Source organism: Kryptolebias marmoratus, linkage group LG14 (genome assembly GCF_001649575.2).
Source record: "Kryptolebias marmoratus isolate JLee-2015 linkage group LG14, ASM164957v2, whole genome shotgun sequence".
In the NCBI taxonomy this organism is placed as follows: domain Eukaryota; kingdom Metazoa; phylum Chordata; class Actinopteri; order Cyprinodontiformes; family Rivulidae; genus Kryptolebias; species Kryptolebias marmoratus.
This window is the reverse complement of record NC_051443.1, coordinates 22,766,063-22,790,989: the sequence shown is the minus strand read 5'-3', so window position 1 is coordinate 22,790,989 and position 24,927 is coordinate 22,766,063. Positions and strand designations below refer to the sequence as shown.

Here is a 24,927-nt window from a genome sequence, read left to right as displayed (position 1 = left end):
ATAACACTAAAATCAGCATCAGTATCAGTCATAAGAAAATTCATATGGCTCGACCTCTAGTTGTAGATATGAATCCAATGATTACCTTCCGAGAGTTTCATAAAACCCCCGGAAGTGAGTCATGAGATATTTTACTAACAGACAGACAAGGGTGACTCCAGTAGTTAATGCCAAAGGTTTAACAAAGATTTCCCTTGGAGTATGAGTTCAAGATACCAGTCAGTATCACAACAACTTTTAACTCAAGATCTGTAAAAATGACAGAGTTATAAACGGTTTTGTGTCTGCTAAGGTCAAGAACTTGTTTTTGGGTACAACAACATTCTTTCAAAAGAACAAAAGATATTCTCTGAAAAAAAAAGAAAAAAGCATCTAAGCAGCTGAACTTAAAGTACCATCTCTAGTTTTTTTCTGGAATTACAAAACAAAATTGCATGGGCACATTGATTTACGAGAGAATTTAATTTTGTTTACTTGTAAGTTCTTAAAATCAGTGAATGAATGAACAAATTAATGTCACTTAGGTTGCCTAGAGCACTTCAAAGAAAGCAAAAAAAAAACAACAAAAAAAATAAAAGCGAGTGGACAAGGACCAGGTCATGTGGATTATAATGAATGGCAATTTTTTTTTAAAAGATTTATACCCAAGGATTTGTTCAAAAGTGTTTTTTCTCTTTGGTGTATTGAAAAGTTCCAGTTTACGGATAAAACTAAAATTAATCAGATGCTCTCATGGAGGTTTTTTATATGTTTAAGTGTCTTTTTTTCTGCAATACCAATCATGCTCTCCTCACATGACAGGCAGTGCAGCAAGTCACAGCACTGACGCCGCAGAAAGAACAAGCCTCGGGGAAGGAACGGTAAATATATCAGCATTAATAACATGTTCTGCATAACTTGGACCCCCCTGCCCCATTCATTAGCGTCACACCAAAAAAATTCTGCTGGGATTTAAAAGGCAATGGGCGATCTGAGGTGCTGGGAGGAAGGGGCTGATCTCAAAACACCTCTGTTAGCTTGTCCATCAAAAGGACTCAGCATGCAAAGACACCATTCATCAAAACAAACCAGACTAAACACTGCCTCAGCAAAAAGACCCCACTGCCACACCTTTGACCGGAGGCGATGGTGTGTGTGTGTGTGTGTGTGTGTGCATGAGTGTTTTTGCAGCAACAAGCAACAATTTCTACCACATGACAACACCAGCGAGGAAAAAAAACGGGGGTACAGAAATGTGTTAAGATATTTGTTTCTGTCCTTTCATTTCACAAATTAAACTTTAATTTGTTTAAACAAAAGGCAAGTACTGTCAAGTAGTTGTACTAGCCTTTTGCTACTTTTAACTTTTAGTTAGCATTATGTTACTTTTAGCATTAAGCTAACCTTTTGATGCATTTAGCTTCCTGTTGTTTTGATACTTTTAACAAGCCTTTGCTTCTTTCAACCAGTGTTCTGCTTCTTTTAGCTTTAACAGCTTAATCATACCTTCTTTAGTAAGTTTTAGCAAATTTATTCAGAAGTCAGCATTCACTTTCTCTAGTTTTGATTTGTGTTTTGTGTTACAAAGACAGATTGAATTAAATTAAATTAAATGAGACTCAGTGTAATTTTTGATGACTAGAAAATCTTATGTGGTGCATTGGGTCATGAGATGCACTTTAAAATAAGATCCTCATGATGATGGCATTTTCTTGATAGAAAAAAAAAGAAGGACAGAGACAAGGAAGTCATATTTTACCCTTTAACAACCAAGTTGCAACAGGTTTGCTTAGTTACCTGAGGATAGGCGCCGCTGATGGAGGGGACACATGCCGCTGAAACATGAACATGCCTCGGATGAACGACCTCGCTGCATGGGAGGAGCCAATGAGCACTGGGGCTTCAAAAACCCTAGAAAAAAAGAGATGAGGATACATGTAAAAAAAAGAGGAAAAAGACAGAGATAACAAGAAATGAGTTCAAAGAATCTCTACAAATGCTATGCCACTATTTGACCAAATCAACCTTTCATATTTAGAGCTCTGCAAGCACATGGACCTCACTCTAACCTTCTCTGTGCTCAGGTCAGCTGTGCACCTGAGGGTGAACCCTCAAGACCGAGGAGAGAACCTGCTAAGTAACGCTTGTCCGGTGGAAGGCAAAAGGCAGCTGGGCACAAAAATGAGTGGGCAAAATGCCACAGCAGGGAATACCTCGAGGGGCTGAAGAAGGCCGTCTTACTGTCTGTCTCTGAGGTCACAGGGGTCACCTTCAATAGGGAAGTCATTATCTGGCACAATGAGGCGACTGTGAAGAACATACGCCCTCCAGCTAAGTGCTCACCAGTCATTGGAATCATCCAGGAAAAAGAAAGAGCAACAAATAATCCCAGACAGTCGTAAAAAAAACAAACAATATTTTATATTATCCCTATTTCCTAACTGATGGGAAAATGTGTAAAACAGTTAACAGGAAACAACCCCCCCGCCAAAAAAAAAAAAGAACAATCAAAAACATGTCAAAGTGAGTGGCAGTGACACAAAAGGCATCAAATTCATGTTTCCTTAAACGCACTCCATAGATAGGAGAGGCGTTTTACTTTGTGACTGCCACTAACTCAAGCGCGTGCACTTTGAGAAGCGGCGCCTTTTTCGACTGGACGGCTCAAGGGGGATCTCATTGAGTTCGACAAACCTGTGAACACTCAAATTTCGTTCACTCCTTCAGAAGACCTTTTTGATTTTTCAGCAAACATCAACACCAGCAGACACAGGAGCGCCCCCTCCCCCCTCCCCCTCCCCCGTCACTCCGTTTTGAGCCCAATAAAGCTCCTTTATTTCCAGCATGAAAAACATGTCACTCCAGATGAGCTCAGAGAATGACATTTAAAACAGGCAAAGGGATATTGAATTAGTTCCCCATGATAAGCTGTCTGGGATGCTGATATTTTTCTGCCTTTGCGGGTCGCGCGAGCGTGTGCCACGTACGTGCACGCTTATGTAGATGTGTGGCCGAGGGAGCTTTTTTATGTCTGATGCTTTTCCTCAAAGCTTTGATTTGTTTAAGGCAGAGCAAGAACAAACATGAACAGACTGGCTCATCTTGAATTTTGCAAATTAAATGAAACAGATGAAGCGAGTGTTGTAAATGCTAAACAAGAAGATAGCATGTTTTTTCTCAGAGCTTTAATCTTATTGTTTACTAAGCACAATTTTATTATCATCAGATGTTGGAAAATACCTGAGAATATGGCAACGCCTCTCAATCACTGTTTTATGGGTATCATTTGGAATAATGGCATGCTTAAAGACCATAAATAAGATTTAATGGCAATTTATATTGGTAATTCTGCACAACAGTCAAAGAGTTGACACAGCTTGACTGAATCTACAAAGGAACACAAAAAACATAAATGTGTTGTTAATCTAACAGGATTAGTTAGTGTTTTGACACCAAGCTTGGATGTCATTTACCAGCTGAAGCAATGTCAATATTATCAGCCAGATTTCTACAGATTTCTTTTAGTCTTCCTTTCATCACCCTGAAACTAAACGCTAAGTGGTTGAATGCTCTGTTAATCATACAAACAACAGGTTAAATGTAGGTCTAAAATACTTAGTAACATGTCAAACTACATGTAATTAAATGTTTATCATTCCTTGAAGGATTGGGACTCACCTAGACTTTTATTCATTTTATGTTGAGCTATGATAAACTTGTAGCAGTTTGGGTCAAACCTTTGAAAATAGCATTATGTGAGATGTCATGAATCAGAGTACGCATTGTGAATGAGTCTCAGCAACAAACACACCAAATCTTAATTAAATACTAGTAAAAATGACTGAATTTGAGACATTTTTGTGTTTTTTAAGATCAGTTGGCTGTCAATGCCATCTTGAATTAGGTTGAGTTCAAAAGTTAATCGGTTGTAGATCTACATCCTTTTATTACTTGCTGCAGGTTTCATTAAAATTTGTCCAGGGATTTAGAAGATATTTTAGTAACAGAAAGACACAGGCGAAAACATCATTGTCTGGCCCCACCTTTTGGAAACAAAGAAACTACTCAAATAAACTGGCTTTCATGTCATTAAAGCAATACTTCAGATTTTTTGATGTGGGGTTCTTTAGAAAGAATATAAACATTCAAAATCTCACAAATTGTAGTCATTAGCATGGAATATTTTGATTATTTTGAAGGACAAATAGCAGTAGAGGCAGCTAGGAATATCACATTTGTGCCAAAATAACCATGTAATGAAAGTTAACAGTGATATAAAGGTTGAGAATGGAGTTGTTTTAAGACAGCAGGAGACCAATTTGATCTTTGCCCCACTCAGACTAGACTCAATCTCATTAGAGTTAAATAATTTCTCTAAGCTGAGGTTGTTCAAAGAGCTATCTACAACAGGTAAGATATTATTTGTTCAAAACCTCTCCACAAAAAACCCTCTTCAGAGGACTAAAACTATTCCTAAATTTAAAATGATTGTTCAATTTTAATCCGTAAAAAGCTCTAAGTACATGTGGCTTCTTTCAAAGCTTTTAAGACGGACATTGTTATAAATATACATCTGAAAAGTCCTCCTTCTTATGAGTTTCATCATAGAAGGAATGTTATTTCATTACATTTTTAAAAATCCTGCACAGAGCCACATTTTCCCCCATCTTTGACAAATTAAGTAGTTCTTAAAGGAAAACAAATACATTCCTGGTTGTACAAAGGGGTTGAAGGGCAAACAATGACACATGGTACGAGTTCTGAGCAATGTCACTGAACATTAAGGCATTAACATGTGAGCCAGGGCTACCAGTCAAGTTGCACTTTTCCAAAATGAAAAGTAAATTAAGGAGACAGCAGCTCCCCCCACACACAGGAAAAAAAAAGCTCCACATTGCAAGCCATCCCCAGGAATAGTGTTCCTACGGGACAGAGCAATGCTTAAGAATCTTAAACCTAAAGTGAGAGAATAAAGGAAATAAATAAATAAGACAAACTAGAGAAAGTGCTTTTTTCTGTGGAACACAGTGTGAATGACTTTGCTGGAATTTGTTGAAAGACCTGAAACTAAGTTGGTAAAGTAAGACAAGCAGAAAATGAGCTAAAATAAGCTAAATACAAGCTAAAACAAGCAAAACAGTGAAAAACTGAAATGACTAGAACAGTAGATAAAAGCTAAAACCAGCAAAACAGTAGCTAAAAGTCAAAACTTGCAGAACAGGAGCTAAAAGCTAAAAGTGGCACCAGAAGAAAAAAAACAGTAAATAAGCTGAAAGTTTACACATATTCAGAGGAACAGTTAAAATAGACCAAAGTTTGCAGAAGTAGTTTGAATCCAAGCAAACATACAAAAATAAACTACAAAGAACAGTGAGACTGCTGACTCAGCATTCACACTACTAGTTTGAAAGTGAACAAGATCTCGGCAACTTTATCCATTGCCATTTTCAACAAAAACACACTTCTCTAAATTATATCAAACTTTTGTCAGTTGCCCTTGATTCATTATTTGAGTTAAAAACCAACCTTTTCCAAGAAACATAATTACAAAGCTCATGAAACATTCAGCTGTGTGACAGCTGTAAAAATATTTGAAAACCCACAGATTTAAGAGGCACATATCCATCTTTTTTTTTTTTTTTTTCTTGGCTTCATATTGAGTTATTTTCACTGAAGGCTTTTAGTTTTTGGGTCTTGAAGTAAATGATGAAAGAAGGCTGGCGTGTACGTGCAGGCTCGGGATCTGCTGTCATGAGTGGTAAAGTCGGTACACGTCTTAAACACACTGCGTCATTATGTCTTCGCTCACATATCTCAGCTTGATTGCAGAAAATGTTTGATCTTGCTTTTCGCTCGTAAGCAGACAGCATTTTATTGGCTTTAATAACTGCATGATCACATTTTTGAGGGGAGGAAGCTCAAACTTTCTCCCCTCAAACAGCCAAACTTCATTATCTATCGCAGCGATCACTGAGGATCAAACCAATGTAAACATGCTTGGGGTTTCCTCATTAAAATCAGGCTGCTAATGAAACCACATATCGCATTTACAACCTGGTGCTAATGAAGGCGAGTCTTTAAGACGTTCTGCTAATGAAAGCCCAGATTTTATTGATAGAAGGCCTAATAAAAGAAAGGCTTAATGACAAGGTTCTAATTAAACATGGATGTGTAAATTTACATTTGCTACTAATACGAACAGAAATGAAGCATTTTCTTTATCACCACCACTTACGGTGAAGGTGGAGCATCTGTCTGTACTGTTATTTCATGAACAACTGGACAGATTAAAATAAATAAAAAAACAACAGAAAGCATTCTGTATTTACATCTACAACCGTTTAGTCTCAATCTAATTCAAGGCCACCATAAACAACTTATCTTAGAAAAATCAAAAATGGCTAAAACTCAGTCAAGAGTCAGAGTTAACCCTGTTTGTCTGTTAGCAAAATATTTCATAAACCACTGGATGAATTTTAATGAAACTTTATGAACTTAATCATTAGCTATACATATATAACTGATTGAAGATGGCAGCCATGGCTAATTAACCTTAGCAAACACAAGTACAGTGTTAACTTTGTGATTTTTTTCAGATATTTAGATAAACTCTGATGTGGTAGTACCTGAGAATCATTCACAACACATACCTGAACAGATCATAAGAGACACTGTAATATCTTATGACTGCGCAAAATCGACTTTGACCAAAAATGGCTACAACTCTGTCATTTCTCAATATAAAATGAGAGACTAAAATTCTGGCAATACATATTCCTTCAAGAAATGCTAGGCCTTTAATTAATGGGTATTTCTTATTTCAAAGACACATTGGTGATTGTGCAGCCAGAACTGAAAAACAAGTATTTTGAATAGAATAAATTTAAGCATTTATCAGAGTTCAAGACCGTTTCATCCTGACAGTTGTTCAAGCCCAATGTTGCCATGGTGACCAAGCCCAAGGTTAAAGTTCATTAGACCCTCAATGCATCTCCCAGGTGCAATAAAGAAAAAGCCCATCTCTCCTGGGACTCCAGAGGATAAAGTAAAGTGCACAAAGGGATGAGCAACGGTGGCCATCAATCACTACAGTTAACCATCGTGAATGCCTTTCACCTTCAGCCATTTTCTGAAGTAGGGCCTCAAATGTTCATGTGAGGAAAAGAAAACCACAGTCATCACCACTCTCCTACCAGTCCCCACCATCTGTCCTCCTCAGTAACCGTGAAGACTCAGTTCCGTTCAGTAAGTGTATTTTTTTTTTCTACCTTTCCCGAGATATTTACCATACTGGACTTTCTGTTTTAATAAAATAAAATCTTCCCAATTGCTGCTCTTCAGTTTTGCAAAATGGGACTTACAACTTTGAGGCTTTAATGTTTTTGTGGGGCAAACAACTCAAGCAAATGAAAAACTTTGCTTTGGCTTCAAGGATTGCAAAAAAGAAATGAAAATTCAAATGGTAATTCTATAATAACCACCAAAGCTGGGCTCAGCACAACAAACTGCAGATTTTTAATTGCTATTTAGCATCTGAATTAATTAATGTACATTTTATGTATATATTATCTGATTTTTACAATTATATCCTTCATCTGCTTCGTCATACCACACATAATTACCACTCTAACAAAACCTATGAGCTGCTGACATAAATCTGGTTCTTTTCGTCATTTTCTCCTTTTAAAGAGCTAAAACGTAATTTGCTAATCACGATGTTGAAGCGATGCATCGCTCTCTGATTCTGATCATCAGCATGGAGAGCATTCAGCCTGCACACAGTATTTGCCCCATCAGCAAACTGTCTTCCTTTACCCTAAAGATAATATTCATTTTGAAACTGAAAAAAAAGAGGCCACACTCTAAAATGCCTCAAAGCTCTTTTTCATCTATAGCACATAAAACCCTAAACAGATTTCACACAACAACAAAGCAAATGTTGGAGGCAATACCTATATGCTGATCAGGTTTAACAAGTGTTATATAGTTGCCTTCCTGTTTGTACTGATAACAAATGTTCCTTAAGTTTCTGGAAATTCAACCTCAGATTTAAGTCTAAAAAACTAAGTTAAAGAACATTTAATTTTTTGAAATGCATTTAATATCAAACTTCATTTTACAAACTTTTAAATGCATAAATTAAATTTTTAAATGGCCTTTCTCTGGGGCTGCAGATGCTCTGCTTTGAAGGGAACATCACCCACCTAAAAAGCTTCAGTTTTAACGGAAGCTGAAGATAGAATCTGCAGAAACAGACATCAACAAAGAAGACCTTGGCAGGAAGAAAACATTTTCAGGTTCAGCCACAACAACCCCAAATCATTTGCAGGAAAATGTTGTTTTTTTTTAAAGAAAATGACGTAGATGCAAACACTATTAGTCGTCCATGTTTAAAAGAGAGGCAAAGGTGACTAAAATCTGAAACTTGTTTCTTGATATGTCTAAGAAATAACCGTTACTCGTAAAAAGGTCAGATTTAGTGATTGACTTATTGGACCAACTTATCTGAAGAACTACTGAAATGAACAAACACACATTTCTGTTACGTACAAACAACAACAACAAAAAAAGAACAGGAAAAAAAAAATGAAAATGAGTTTAGTATGTACTTTCACACCAGCTGAGGATTATGAAACTGGCAGCATTCACAACAATGAAACCTTTAAAAGAAAAGGCAGAACTCATAAATATGACCTTTGGAAAACTGAAACCCTGACTGTAAAAATGGAGGAGGACACATTTATCTACAAACCACAGTTTCTAGCAATGAAAGCTGCTTTTATATGTCAGAACAACAGCTTTCCTTTTCAAAAATGCCTGCTTTACCTAATTTCAAAAATAATGAAAGATGCCATATTCTTCTGTTTGAATGGCATCAAAAGTAGCTTGAATACATTCAACACAATTTTCTCACCGATAATAAAGTTTTGTCAAGAAACACAATCTCATCTTTTCTGCAAAAAGTAAATGTGAGAAAAACTCCAACACTGTTACATAAATACAAGCCTAGCATTCCTTGAAGAAATGCATTTCAGTGCCAGAATTTTAAACTACGATCATTTGATGATGAGAAACGTCAGAGTTACGCCCGATTTGGTCAAACCTTGTAAAAGATGTTTTGGCCAGTCCTATGTGATATTGTGAAATCTTGTAAGATGCAAACATTACCATCATTGCCCACAGCGGGTGAAAACAGGTAATATTGAGTACATTTTTTTAAACAAATCACAAAAACAATGTTTGCAGCGGAATAGGCCGCCGTAGAAAAGCTTTGCCCACAGTCTTCCAATTCAGTTGCAATTGTGGGTGTGAAAAACCAACTTCGACACCTGCAGAAGCAGTTAGACTGGTTAGCATAGAATTTCTTTCCCTACACACACTTTTGAGCTAAAACCAGACTCTTGGCTTGGTTGAAAAACCACCTGCTTAAATATGAATTTTGAAATCATTCAGCGATTAGTATAGTTCTATGATGTTCTGCGATGTAAGAATTGGGATGTTAAAAGTGGAATTTATAGTAAAACAACAGTAGAAACAGGAAAAACTGAATGAGTCAAATTTGAATCAATTTGTTGGAATTTTTGTCATTCACGATATAGAAAGACATTTGTTTTTTACGTGAAAGAATGCTGTTGCATCTTAAAACATGAAATTCAGTAAGAAAAAAATTAAAAAAAAGAATAAATTGGGAAAAAAAGTAGAACAGAATTTGGAAAAAACAAATAAAACGGATTTCGAAGGACCCTAGACTAGTTAAAGCTGAAAGGTAGATGAATATGCCTCAGTTACACCCCCAAAAAGTTAAACTGCCTTCCTTTTTGGGGAACAAAAATAAATAAATAATAAAAATAAAACTGCTACTGTGTTCTGAAGAGATGACACACAGCTCCAGTTCCTGATTATTTATAACAGTCATTTGTCTCACTCTCTGCGACACGATGAAAACCAAAAGCAGGCTGATGGTGAGCAGCCACAGCCAGACACGGGGAGGAAGGCAAACCAAAAGAGAGTGGTAAATGAGGTTAGAGGGGAGGAAAAGAAAGGGGGCTGGTTCAAAGCCTAACTTGTGCATGTCAGAACTTTTCTCCGGGCCAAATCGGAGAACAAGGAGGGGGCCTCACTGCAACCAGAGCAGTTCCTTGGGCGAGTTACTCTAATCAAATTTGTGTGATTGGACTCAGACAAAAACGACAAGGGTAAAAGAGGCTCCTTTCACTCTGAGAGAGACGAGAAAAACATTTAACGATCTCCTATCCCTCCGCTGATCTTTACAGTAGCTGTTCACATGACGGACTATCTGCCCACACAAACTGCCCTTGGCAAAGCACACACTGGCCTTTCTCAGCTGTAAAATATTACCACCAGAACTGGGGGAGATAAAACTTAAGTTTATAGCCTTCCTCTAATGGATCACGGGTGGATTTTTATCAGGTATTTCACAAGACTCACTCCAGTTTGCAGTGCTTAAATGTAAAGTCAAAATGCTGTTTTTACCTTGGATTAATGGTTCTGGATTTCAATCTTGGCCACAATTCTTAATGGTTTTGTCTGCGTGCGTGTGGTTGTTTGTCTGTAGCATTAGAAGGATATCTCCTGAAATACTAGACAGATTTTAATGAAATTCTCAGAAATTAATCATTGGATGAACAAATCACAACCGATTAACCTTTGGAGTCAATCCCACTCAAGATGGATCTTATCAAACACAAAAATGTCTAAAGCCCAGTCAACATAAAGGACAGTGAGCTCACATTTTGGTGTGGTAGCAGCTGACAGTCATTCCCAACACATACTCTGAGCACGAACACATCTCACAAGATCTCACAATTGAGATTGAGCATAACATCATTTACAAGGTTTGACAACGACATCCAGAACACTATCATTTCTCAGCATAAGACAGTTTTAACTTAAAACTCTGGAATAAAAGGTGGCCGTCAATATGCATTAATTCAAGGAATGTTAGGTCTTTAATAGTTGGTGTTTTTAAGTGACCAAATAACTTTATATCACAAAAAGCTGTTAAACAAAAGTTTGGATTCTGAGGCAAGTGATGAATATTCTGTTAGGGGGGAATATAATGCATCTACAGCAGTAAAAAAAACAAACAAAAAAAGATGTTCTGGAGCACAAAGCATGGCGCAGAGCAGCACGGCGACCTGTGTCCCACTCACTGCCCGCCAGGATCCCGGAGCACGCTTCCTGTTAGCCCACTAAATTGACTCCACACGCCCACGCTTCCATCTCTGCAGAGTCTCCCATTAACCTCATCCTCCCACATCAGCCTAGTACGTCTTGCATTCACATACGAGGATGTAAACATGAAAAGTACAAACACCCAAGGACACAACAAAAGGAAGGACTTGTCCTGCCACCCATGTCCTTTAGTTTTGTTTCTTCTAAACAATGTGCTCTGCAACTCTAACCCAGATTCAGCAGTCAAGGTTTGTGCTTGCTAAAGTCAAAACCTGAACCATTTTGTTTTTTTGGCAAACATTTACATGATTTTTCTTTAAATTTGACAATTCTTATGATGTAAAAGGTATAGTATGTTTTAAGTAAAGTGGTAGAGTTGGATTTGATTACCATTATTTAGCTGTTTTAGTAACTCATATGATTGCTTTAATACAACAAAACCTGTTTATTTTTTTAATTAAGAGTGAACTAAAAGCACTGAATTTGAGATAAAATAATCATGTAATATAAACACATAATTTAGGGTGCCCCTTCTGATAAAGCAGTTAAATCAGCTCTAAGTGTTTAATTTATAAATGAACAGACAGGTTTTGAGTAAAGTCATATCCAAACTATACAATAATGGTATGAATAATAAATTTCAAAGTCATGTTTTTGAATTATGAAATCAGAACTGATTAGAAAAAAATATGCATTTTGAATATATCTGGGTGAAAGTGTAACTGCTTTAAACACAAATACAGAGGTGCCTTGTATAAGTTACTCATAGTTTATGGAATTTAAAGACTTAAAAATATAAAAAAAACAACTTTGAACCCTATCCAATGAGGCTGATGAACAGATGCAGCATCCTGAATCAAACATTATGTGCAAACTGAAGTAGAACAAAGTCAAAAAGGTCCAGAGGCTCTGTGAGTGCATGTTCACCCAACAATAAGCAACATTCTACTGGACTTTTACTTTTTACTTGTTTTGCACTTTTATATTTCAATCATAGAGAACATAAAACACCTTGACTGTGATGAACTCATCTGTCTTAAAAAGTGAAAGAAAGAAAAATCCAGGAAATAATTACAAAACGTGTCAGATCTTAAAGGACAAGTTCTCAGTCTTCAGCTGATTTAAAACATCCTCTAACCAGCTGATACCACCATTCTGACATATTGTCCCAAAACAGGGGTATGTCAAGTGGACGTTAGTTTTAAGTAAAATCCGCTCAAATATATAATTGATAAATTGGCAAATTGTGCATGTGCAGAGTAAAGAGTGCAACTTTGTTGTTGATGCAAGAAGTGGTGCTCTGTGAAAAAAAGTTGGGAACAAAAAGTTAGGACATCCTATAAAAAGACATGCAGACCTTTGACTGATTTGGCCAAACAGACTTGTCACCTAAGGTTAACAAAAATGGACAAATAAATACATAGCAAACAGAAACACTGGTGTGAAACTTGTCAATAATTATGTTATATACATACAAAAATAATCCAGGAGTTAATAGAGACTTTCCATAACTGTAAAATTTGATTTGGAAAAGTAAAAGTCGAATAATCCTCCTGAGAAGTTTCAAGAAAGCCCTTTGTGAACATCTCAACTTTCTATTTGGCTCCTTCTGCATACGATTACATAACTATATATATATATATATATATATATATATATATATATATATATATTCCCTCCGCAACAGCTAAAATACTGTTCAGAAGAGAGAAGTGCCACAGTTATATGACTGCCTATAAATGTTAAATATAATTCATAGACTAAAGCCCATCTTTGTGCAGATGGGAGAAAATAATGAAAAGAAAGTTAAGTTATCCTTCCACTGGTATTGATTTTAAAAACAGAGAATGCTTTGTTCTCAAAGCTTTGAAAGCTTTAACAACCCGGCTATATTATCGACTTATGTCTGCAGTGACATAACACTCTGTGAAGGATTTGAGACACAGCACTGAAAAGAATTTGCATGGATTCAAGCCTAAAATACTCACTGGCATGGTAAGAACAGTAAAGTGCTCTTTGAAAGAGGCTGTTAATGAGTTACAGTATTATTCTGCAGTCTGAGTAATCTTCTGCGCTCTTCAGGAATGGAGGCATGCCATCCATTCCAAGAGGATTCCACAGAATTTCAGCTGTGGGTGTGCCAAACAGGCTGCAACATGAACTGAGATAGTGCCTATTTATTTATCTAATACAGTATCTGTCTTTACTCAAATCCAAATCATTTTCCAAAGCAAATAGACCTCATCTACGTTTCATTTTCGAAAGCAAGCATGAACAAATGAAAACCAATCAGCTAAAAGTTAAGATTCATGAATCCATGATATTTTAATCTAAATTTGTGTAAAACATCTTGGGTTTCTTTCACTTTACTACAGTACATTTTTGCCAACTAAATCTTTAGTAAAGCCTGATATTGCAAATGACACTCAGTTCCAAGTCAAGAACAGCAACACTGAAACTACTCATTCATAGGAAAAGATTAATTTTTCTAAATAAATCTAAAATCTGATGGTTTTCTGTAGATTAAAATGTTTAATTTCTCAGCCTTTGAGAAAAACAGAAGCATGTAATAAAGTCATGTCGGGGATTAAACTCAGAGCTTAAATGGTAAATGACTGACTTTGTTCTTCGGCTTATCAAACTGGTTGAGTTGCTTGAAGACGCTGACACTCATATTCAACCAAGCTTCAAACTGAAAGCACAAAAAAACCCACTGCATCAACTCTAACTTGGTTTAAACAGCACTTGTTTCTTTTAGTAATGCAAGTTTCTTGTTATTTTGCTCATCTAAATGCTCAATAAAAACCTGTAAACTCAAAAAATGTTCAAATGTTTAAAACTATGCCTACGTTCTTTATATTTTGATTTAAAAAAAACTCAGACTTTCTTGAAATCTTTGACAATGCTTTTGATTAATTGCTCTTCGGGGTTTTTTAAGGACTTTTGTTGCTTTTATACTCGTTTTCTTTTCAGCGTTTAACCAGCTTATTGTGTAGTGTGTATTAAAAGATGTGTTGACCGTGGAGAACAAACAAAGAAGGGTCTGACCAAAAACAATATATAAGATGAACAGTATCTGAAAGTCATTGAAAGAAATCCAGGAAAGACCTGATGCATGCAGTTTTCAGCTAATAGTTCTTTAGGAATCAACTTAGTGGTGCTAAAACATTATTTTCTGTCTAACAAACTGGATTATCTTGTTATCTTTCATAAATTTACGTAAACAGTGGGAATAAATGATCTCTTTCTGACAGGCTGCTTGTGCCTAAAGATCCAATTAAAGATTGTTTTTTTGTTGCTAAAGCCTAGTTTAGGCATGAAAATGGCAATGTACTGGTCAGAAAATGAGCGAAAAATCAGTTCAAGTCCAAAGAAAAACTTTGAAAGACCTTCAGAAAGCTTGAAGAACTGTTGATCAAGATCACTTTAAAAATGACTGTTTGGAAGCAAAATATAGAGAAGTAAAAGATGACTCAAAACTTTTGCACATTACTGTAATGCCATTTTGTTTGCATCTTCTGTCGTTAAAGGAAATTGAGAGATGTTCATGATAGCATATCAGGAGATGAAGACAAATCCATAAACAATCTACATAAAAACACCTGCCAACTAAACAAAAAATGAAAGGAATGAAATAAACGAAGAAAAAAGGAGAGTAAGTCTTAGAGTTAATGAAAGAGAAAAGGGAGAAAAAAGAATGGAAAGGAGACAGGCAGAAGGAGGCAAAGAAAAAGAAAAAAAAAAAACTAGGTCAAGTCACATGGCTGGGATCGACTGCGGGAGGATTAAATATCCTACAGCATGTGGTCATTTACACAACAAATGTAGATTTCATTTTCTAAATTATTTCCCTTTCATGAGGTCTGAGGCGCGGCAGAGCGAATGTGATGCTACACTGCATGCTGGTTGGAGGCAAGTCTTTTCAGCATGAACAAAAACGGAGTACTGAAGGACTTCTGCAAGCTCTTCCCTCTGAGGCAGGAAAACAAAGCCAGAGCCTGAGATGGCATGAAAATGATCATAACAGGACGGGACATGGTTCCAGCATCAGACAGCTCCATTGTGACAGGCTAATGGCTGGAACATACATTGCCCATTATGCTGCCTAAATGCAGACGAGAGTGAAATACTAAGAAACAAAGATGTCACATATTTTAGACTCTTTTAAAGTGGCAGCAAAAGTGTGCCTGATGCTTGGACCTGATGGTGTATCAGACTAATTTATGATATTGTCAAAAAATAAGCATAAGAGTGGAAATTATTAGGACTTCAGAGATGTTAAAAATTTTAGCTTTTTCCGAATAAAAGGAAAAAGTCATGCAGATTTGCTAATATTTTGGTTTAAAAACAAAATTTTAGGAGGTACAGGCAGTTTTATCACACTAAGAACAGACATGTGGTTAACACAATATATCTGGAAGTTAGAACCTGCAGAAAAAATGTCTTTAAACAACTTTTTTTTTCCTGACTGAGATAAGAGCTTGGAGGGAGAACAGGTGGATGTCAAAGGGTAGATGCCACCACAGATAATTATTGTCAGTTCAGTTAGGAATCTTAACTGCTTCACTAAACCTAATGCAGCAGGGAAAAGTGACATTTAAAAAAAAAGGTACATTTGTTGAACCTAAGCAGCGACAACTAGCCTCTCCATGTGCGGTGCCTCGGGCAAAACTCAGGAAATCACAAATTTAAACTCCAGAGAAAACTGCCACAGCATTACACTGATAACGGTAAAATAAATAAAACAAATATATTTGTTTTTGTTGTTGGACAGTCTGTGTTTAACAGCTAATAGTTGATTCTGAAACAAACACCGTAGCGTGGCACAGAATTTATTCTAACCACCGGCTCATCTGTAAAAAAAAAAAAACTCTACAGTGCTACAGTACAGCTTCATTTTGTGTTGTTGTTCTAAAAGCTGTGCCATTTTATTATTTTTAGTTTTTGTCTGGTGTTTGCCTTATAAATTAGGCTATCTATAACAGCACTGAAACCAGAAGACAAAGCTGTTATTTACTTATTTACCTAAATTTTGTCTCTTGGTAGAGCCATTAAAAGTAGTTTTTAACAAAAAAGAAGTGAAAACTGTTCTTTTTTTTCCTTCCCTAGTTTTCTTTTCTTTACACAGCTGCCTACATTACCTACATAATGTAGCCTTCTTGTAATATAAATTTATATTTTTTCAAAATCGTTGCCAATTTAAGCAAATAAAATCTGTCAAAAACAAAATAACTACTGTACCCTATTTATTTACAGGTCAAAACTCTTGAGAAGGATCGTTAAATTAGATAACGTTTGCCTGGTGCAACATTAAACTTATAAGTGAGGCATAAATACACCATGATGTGGGGTGACATGACATGAGAAGCCAAATGTCAGTGGTACCCTGTCTTCTCCTCCCCTGCTCTGTCCGGTCTGCTGCATCCAAAGTGGAAACTACACCTGCCAATCAAACACAGGACTGCAAGCTAAGCTGGTCATAAGCTCAGTCAATCCCCCGAAGCCCAGGATACCAAATACCAATCGTTCACACACATCTGTAGTGATTAGAGAGCAGAAAACACACAGAGGAGTTGTACTGTATGTGCAGTGCCAGTGACTGCACTGAAATCTGTTCTGTACTCGGAATATCAATGAGTGAATTCTAACAAGAGCTTCCCTGTCACATCAGAGATAATCATTGTGATGAAATGTCCTCCGATGACCCAGACCAACACGTGGCTCTTTTCTCCAATCGGTTTGACCCCTCAGGCTTTCAGGGTCAGAGGATCAGCGAAGTGCAGTTAAATCACTGAGTTTTAGAGGCTGAACAGACCAGGATGCTGCTGCTGCAGTGCAGACCAGATCTGCAACAAAACACGAAGGAAATGATGCACCTGTGACCTTAGATCAGAAAGGGTTCATTTGTGCAACCGTGAGTCTTTACCGGAACAAAAAAATAGGTCTAAAGGTGAGCTTGCAAACAGCCTATAGCTATAATTCTTATAAATGTTTCAGCTTGAGACATATAACCCATTGTCATGCATGCCAAAGTTTAAACGGATTTGATGTCTTAGAGATGACTATTGGCTGGTGCAACACCAACTTTTAGCTTAAAATCTGTAAAACTGACTGAGTTATAGCCATTTTAGTTTGCTAAGGTTGATTAGCTGTGGCGGCCATCTTGTATTGTGTTGCCTCCAAAAGTTAATGAGTTATAGATGTGCATTCAATGAATATTTTCTGCAGGTTTAATGAAACCTTTTATGGTGGTTCATAAGATATTTTGCTAACAGACAGACAGAATTGACTAATAGTTAATATTGTACATAAACTTCACCAAGTTATTTTGAGACATTAACAGAAACAAATGATTTGATGTGATTGTGGAAGGCTCAAATATTGTGATTCATGTAAATCTGCACAAACATTGAACTGGATAGGAATAAAGTTAATGACAAAACTGAATAATACTTTTATTCAAAACCACATTCAAGTATCGATTCTGCCAACACTAACAAATATATTTTTAACTTAATCACTGTTAGTTCCATTTAAGCAGAAATTTACTAGTTATGACTAAAAAAAAGAAGACTTCTTTTAATTCCTTTTTTAATATTTTGTCAGTGGAACTACATAAACCTGAATATTTCAGTGATTTTTAAAGAGATTTTTGCTTTGATTTGAAGGTTTATGCTGATTTTTCAATATAATTCCAATGTGAGTTTATGAGAATGTTGTTTTTTTTTTTTACATAGTTGACCTTAAAGGATTTATTTGAAGTTATGTCACTTGACCAGGAGAAAACTGTCCCCTCAAGCAAACCGATGGGGTTTATTTTGATACAGCAGAGAGCTGCAGGTCAAAGGGTGGGGCACCTTTAGAGGGCTCTCGAAATGCCACGGATGAGATCACTGCACCTGCCTGAAGATTTGATTTGCCAGTGAAGCATATGGCTGCACAAAATAAATAAATAGGCCTTCCAAGGCAAAAGAAAAATAAAAGAACCTTTTCATCTCATGCAACAATTAAGAGTAACAGACGATTACATTAGTTTAAAGCTAAAACGAGGAACACAAAGTCGAATCCAAAGCAAAGCAAAGTTAATTTGGACCAAAGGACAGGAATAAGCTAAAGCAAGGTCAGACTGAGCAGAAGGTCTGAATATACAGTAACCACAAGGCATTGTGGGAAATGTTTTCCTGTTGCAGAGTGTGTTGTTGCATGACCTTGGTCATGACAGATTCAAATTTTAAAGAAGCCTTGACCTGGTTGAAATCTGACGTTGGGTAAAACCTGACTGTACATCATTAGAGCTCATTATCAAAGTGCGCCTGTCGTACTTTGTTTGTTTCTGCTGAAGGTAAAACACTCTCAGATTTATTATTCCCCAAAGATGAAGGCGATAATGTTTTGTTTGTGTCTGGGGACTTGCTTGTTGGTCTGTTAGCAAATTACCTCATGAACCACTAAACAGATCTTAATAAAAAATTCAGGAAGTAATCAATGGATGTACATAGTCAGCTGGTTAACTTTTGTAGTAAATCCAGTTCAAGATGGCTGCAACAGCTAATCAACATTAGCCAATACAACAATGACTACAACCCAGTCAATTTTATGGATATTGAGCTCAAATTGACTGTGTTAGTAGCAGAGAGTCATCCACAACACCTGCTCCGATTGGATGAAATTGTGCAATACACTATTTTTCTTATTATAATTTCTCAACATCCAAAAAAATCTTAATTTAACACTCTGGTATGAAAGGTCAGCAGGTGACGTATTCCTTCAAAGAATGCAAAGCCTTTAATCTATTTTTATTAACGACATGTAAGTATTTAAAGTGCTTACATGTCAGTATGTAGGATTACCTGAACAGTTCCACGTTTCACAGTGAAGGCTCATTCTTATCAGTGTTTACATAATCGCACACAAACACATACAGTCAACTGTATCATCAGCATCAGCATTCCTGAAAAGGAGCACAACTCGTCAGGTTAGTCGAGCAGAAAGATGTAGGCCGTCTGCAGCACAAAATGGGCAAACATAAAAATCATCTCCCTGTCTTCACGGGAAAAAAAAAAAAAAAAAAAGAAGAGATGACTGACAGCATCTTTGCTGCCTGATGCAGATAACCAGATGATGAAAGAAACCAGAGCCACATGAAACAGGCTGGGCGAGATGCTTTGTAACTGCTTTAAAAATATATGACCATCATATCTCAGACGGAGAGCTGTAAATGTTACGCATGAAGTTTTGGACAAATAATTTAAAAGCTCTTTTTATTTCCTAATAAAAATCAAGTCTTGTTTTCTCTCTACTTTTTCTTTCCATCCTTTCCTGTTACTCTCACTCACTGTCATTTTCCCCCTTCTGTTTTGGCATCTCTTTCTTCCCCTTCTCCCTCCATCTCTCAACACAGCGTCCTTTCTTTCTCCTCCTTCTGCTCCTGACGGTCCAACCTGCAGCTCTCAGGGGGAGCTGGGCATTAGTAAGCCCATCTGAAGACGGTGATGCACCTCTTTTGATCAATACAGTCCCCCCATATTTGCACGTACACCTCTGCTGCTGCCCGGCTCTCATCTTCTCGTTCAGTAAGCTGCAGCACCCGCCCTTCGGTGACCCGTGGGGAGTTTGGCCCAGGTAAGACAGAAGGCGCTTGGAGTTTCTCTGAATCTTAATCACTAATGAACACAGGGCTTACTTCACGAGTGATGAAGGGAGAGAAACAGCCCTGTGATCTCGCAGAGGAGACAGACAAAAGCCTCACTGTGCATCTCTAATGTGCTGGAAAGTAGGTAAATGCAATCCAACAGATTCCTGCGTACAAAATGATAAGATAATTCATCCATCCATTTAATTTTAGCCACTTTTCCTTTCCGGGTCGCTGGGTTTTCATGTTAAATACTAAAGTCCTAGCAATTCTTGAAAGACTGCATATCGCCTGCCACCATTCATGCCAGAGTTTGAGATTAAAACCATCTCAGTTACAGCCATTTTGTTCAAGGCTTGAAAACAACATCATGTGCGCTATAATATTACATTCAGAGTATGTTTTGGGAATGCATCTCAGCTATTACCACAACCAAATTTAGCTCAATAGCTGTGCAACTGACTGAGTTGTAGCAATTTTTGTGTTTGCCAAAGATGATTAGCTGTGGCAGCCATCTTGAACTGGGTTGACCTCAAAAGGTAATCAGCTGTAGATGCACATCTAATGATTACTTTTTGATAGTTTCACTAAAATCTCTTAAGGTAATTCATGAGATAGTTTGCTAACAGACAGACAGTGTTACCACTAACAGGTAAAGACAAAGTTTTAAGCAAAGATCTTGTGTAATGTGTTAAGTGCCCATTATCTTTTAGCTTAATATCTGTTAAATTAAAGACAGTTTTGTGTTGGTTAAGGTTTCTTAGCTGTTGTGGCCATCATGAATGCTTTTGCTTCCTACAGTTGATTACTTGTAGATGGACATCCGGTGATTATTTTCTGAAAGTTTCTTTAAAATCTTTTCACTAACACTACTGACAAATGAACACACATGGAACTTGTACTGAAAACCAAACAAAGCGACTATTCTTTCTGCATGAAGTTCCTGTGAGAAGAAAGTGTTTTTTTTTTTCTGTTTTTATGAGGGGTGGTTTTTTGGCCTGGGTCTGGCCTCAGTCTGGATCCACAGACAGGGGTGCCCTCTCGCTCCTTCGCCACTTAATTAGCCAAACCCTGGTCACATGGGCCCAATTTGGCCCGCTATAAAGTCTGCGAGGCCTCATTGTACATAACTTTGAGAGTATTTACGTGCTGTCTACACCAAGGTAAGGGACTTTGAAGATGCAGAAAGCAGGACAGAGAAGAAATGAAAAAAAAGGAGGGAAAAAAATGAAAAGAAAAGGGGGGACCCTTAAATTCCAGGGAAGTTTTCCAGATGTTGCACAAATATTCTGCTGAGGCAATCCAGATGTGCTCACTGTGTTTATTCCCTCTTTCTGCTCGCTGTTCTAAGGACTTCTTATTCATACCCCTTTCTGCCCCCCTGCCCCTGTCTCCTTCATGCAGCCCACATTACTGTTCTCTGATAGGGTCTTTTAAGTGAAGGCTTTAATAGCCCCCAGGGCACCTTAGCATCCACTAGGATCCTGTAATAAACATCCACTCTCATTCTCCACAGCTCATACGGCTGTGTGTGAGCGTCCGTGTGTGCGTGTGTGAGTGTCGGAGAGGAAGACTAGCTGCTTTGTTTTATTGCTTTTCGGATCAATTAGCAAATAATTGTTACTAACAATAGCTGCACTAATGAGAATTCTTTTTTAAAAAAATGCACAGAATGAAGCAAGAACAAGATAAAAACAACATCTGTCCAGCTTCCGTTCTTAGCTTCAAACTGATTTTTTTTTTTTTGCATATTACCAAAACATCTCATTATTCGTTGGATAGATTTTAATAAAACTTTCAGAAAATAATCACTGGGTGTATTTCTACCACTAATTAACTTTTGGAGTCAACCCAATTTAAGAAGGCTACCACAGCCAATCACACTTAGCCTACACAAAAATAGTTACACCTCAGAGAATTTTACATGTATTGATCTAAAATTTAGCGTGGTAGTAGCTAGGAGTCATTCACAATACATACTCTAAGCACAAATGGATCAAGGAAGATTTCACATGACATCATGCATGATGTTGTGTGCAAGGCTTAACTAAAATAGTAACAAGTTTATCATTTCTAAACAGAAGACGATTAAATTCAATTAAAACCGGTGTGAAAGGTGGCAGGTGATATGCATCCCTACAACGAATGCTAGTCCTTTAATTCATAATCCTTTACCGCCCTCCTTTTTTCTCACCTCCAGACAAACACTGTCATGTCTGCTGAAGCTGCTCCTCTCCCACAGAGGGTGACCCAGCCACGACCTCTGACCTTCACTTTCCCAGCAGCACAGCGACTCTCAGCTGCTCCAGCACTCTGCAAATATATCAGCTCATGAAACCGGCATGTCAGGGACTTCTCATCGTGTCGTTCTGGCTCAGGTGCTGGAGCGGGTTTGCCACAAATCGCTGGCTCGGCTGTTAAATCTCCAGCCCACAAGTAACGAGTGACAACATATCAAAACTGAAAGCAAACGCACACCAACTGGCATGGTTCCTGTGAGTGTGCAGAGTTGTTTTTTTATCAGATGCGGGCATCACAACAGGTAATGTTGCTTATATCCACAGCTACATATTCAGATCATAAGTTTATGTAATAATATCAAATGAAAAGAAAAACACATTTCAGTCAACTATAAACTGGAGCAAACATAAAAAAATACTCATTATAGACATTTTTGTACTCAAAAAGTAAATAAAAATAAGGGTACACTGAATTCATTCATCTGTTCACAATAAAAATTAAAGGTCTAGCATTTCTTTAAGGAATGCTTATTACCCACCACCTTTCAAGCTGAAGGTTTAAACAAAGTTCATCATATGTTGAGAAATGAGCTGTAGCTATTTTGGTCGAACCTTGAGTATAACAATATGTAAAATCTCATGCATAATTGGAAGACGTCATGCTCAGCGTATGTGTTGTGAATGAATCACAGCTACAACCACACCAAGTTTTAACTCAATATCTGTAAAATTGACTGAGCTATACCCATTTTTGTGTTTTCTAAGGTCAGTCGGCTGCGGCAGCCTTCTAAAATCAAGTTGATTCCAAAATACATGGGCTTAAACTAAATGATACCACTTTGCAGAAATGCAGGAACAAGAGGAACGCAAACCTTAAGACCAGCTTGTTTAATTAGCAGCTTTGTCTTGGTTTCGGCATTGGACTGACACGAGGAAGCGTCCCAAATGTGACACTTGAACTTGTCAGAGCCTTTGGTTAATGCTGTCAACGCTTTGGTATGCTGAATGCCGATGACGAATCTGTGACCAGCACCTGCATGCCCGCTTGTCTTTGTCTGTCCTGTAAACCTGGTTGTTCAACTTTCTTCCCCTAAAGAGCCCACGCAAAAGTCATAAATCTTCACAGATGAGTTCCAGGAAAGAGATACGCCATCTCAAAGTGCTGACTTAAAGCTTAAAGTTTGGTTTCCATATAATCAAGAAGACTTTATACTGAGCAATTTACCACAGATGTTTAAAACTTTTGTGGTCTAAATATTGTGCAATTTGCTTACTAATAATGTCAGGAAAGTAAATTTTCCATAAAATATGTTAAAATAGATTTTAATTAATCAATTGAAAGCCACAGAAAGTCGAAGAAAACTATCATAATGTCACCAATAAAATGCTTCTCCGTTACAAAAAGCACAAGTAATCAAGGGATGAAAGATCTTGTTTTAGGTTTTACACATTAGTTTATCTGGTACAGACAAAATCAAGTTCAAAACTGTTTTTCCAGATCAACAGCCCTTCCCCCTCCACTCTCAACGCCCTTCACCTTCTTGCCGTTGAGAACATTCCTGAAACCAGACGTCGCAGCAAGATGTCTAACTATAGGTGACAAAGCCCTTCAGACTTCTGCATGCATGCAGGTGTGTGCATGTGTGTGTGTGTGCGCCAAGGCCAGGAGGCAACAGTCTGGCCGGATGTATGAACATGCTAGACCTGCAGGCGTCAACAAACAGTTAATCGCTCTTTCACTGCAGGCAGAGCAAAAAAAAAAAAAGAAAGAAGAAAAAAAAACCCACAGAGGAACACTTATCTCACATGTGATCTTTTTCTCTCTAGTCTCTCTACAATTTGTGAAAATACCATGAAAGCAACAATTTGTTAGACGTAAATATCTTAGGCCTGAGGATCTAAATCCGAGCCCTGTGTCAATGAATTTGCTTCAATTTCCAAATAATCCAGAGTATTTTATAGCTCCCATAATGAATCTTCTGTTGATCATAATTAGAGCTGCAGCCTTTACCCTCATAAAACACTTTAAAAGGTCTTAAGAAAGTTGAAACAAAATCCAGTTGTTTTCTTTGCAACAAGGACAATGAAGTCCCAGAAAACTTTCCAATGTAAGGTGTCTTGGCTGCTTTTACATGACCTGGCAATAATTCAAATTTAATGGCAAAATCACAGTTCTGTAAGTTACATTAAGGGAAAAAAACAAATGTATATATACCTAAGTACACTGAAGTATCTAGGTATACAGCAGATGCATTTAGGAATATATAGGTATATACCAGGTACATATATAAGGCTTTGGATGTTGTGGACACCTGTAGCTTGTACTTGATTCTATGAAACTAGTATAATTTGCCATCTAAAAATGTTGACAAGAGGAAACTTTCTAATGTGGTTCTTTTCATAGACCATATATATTAATATACACAGTTTATAGGTTTATTGTTTTTGTTTAAAACCAGCATTTTCTACAACAAAGAATAGAAACATGTCTGATGATCTAAAAAATTCCTTTGGTATTATAAATTTGGCTGGGACCTAATTGTTAGCAAGAGGCTGTTTTAGTGTTAAAAGGCAACTTCATGCATTTTTACACGAAAACAGCCAGATCTTCAGTCCAGATCTTTTCGAGCAATTCAATTTGCCACCAGCTACACACCTTATAACTGCTGAATAACACCGATGTAAAATTTGAGCCACCTTTTTTTTCTTTGTCATCACTTTGGTTGACAAAGAAATTATAAAAGTTCCCAAACACTAGACTTCAAAGATAGTAGGGGCTCCTCAAACCCTGGTCTGTTTGTATTCTCCATGCTCATTGGTTGTGATTTTGCTTTATGTGCTACCTTTTAAAAGTTGCACGGTGAAACATAGAATTATATA

General features: G+C 37.2%; 1 protein-coding gene across 5 annotated transcripts in view; it reads right to left on the bottom strand.

Annotated features, from left to right (window-relative positions):
* rxraa (retinoid X receptor, alpha a) overlaps window positions 1-24,927 on the bottom strand; it is a 151,136-nt gene that overhangs the window by 70,261 nt on the left and 55,948 nt on the right. For all 5 annotated transcript variants that reach the window (XM_037979285.1, XM_037979286.1, XM_037979287.1 and 2 more), the window contains exon 2: window positions 1,777-1,890. In XM_037979285.1, the coding sequence (XP_037835213.1) occupies window positions 1,777-1,890 (114 nt within the window). The remainder of the gene's footprint in view (window positions 1-1,776; window positions 1,891-24,927) is intronic.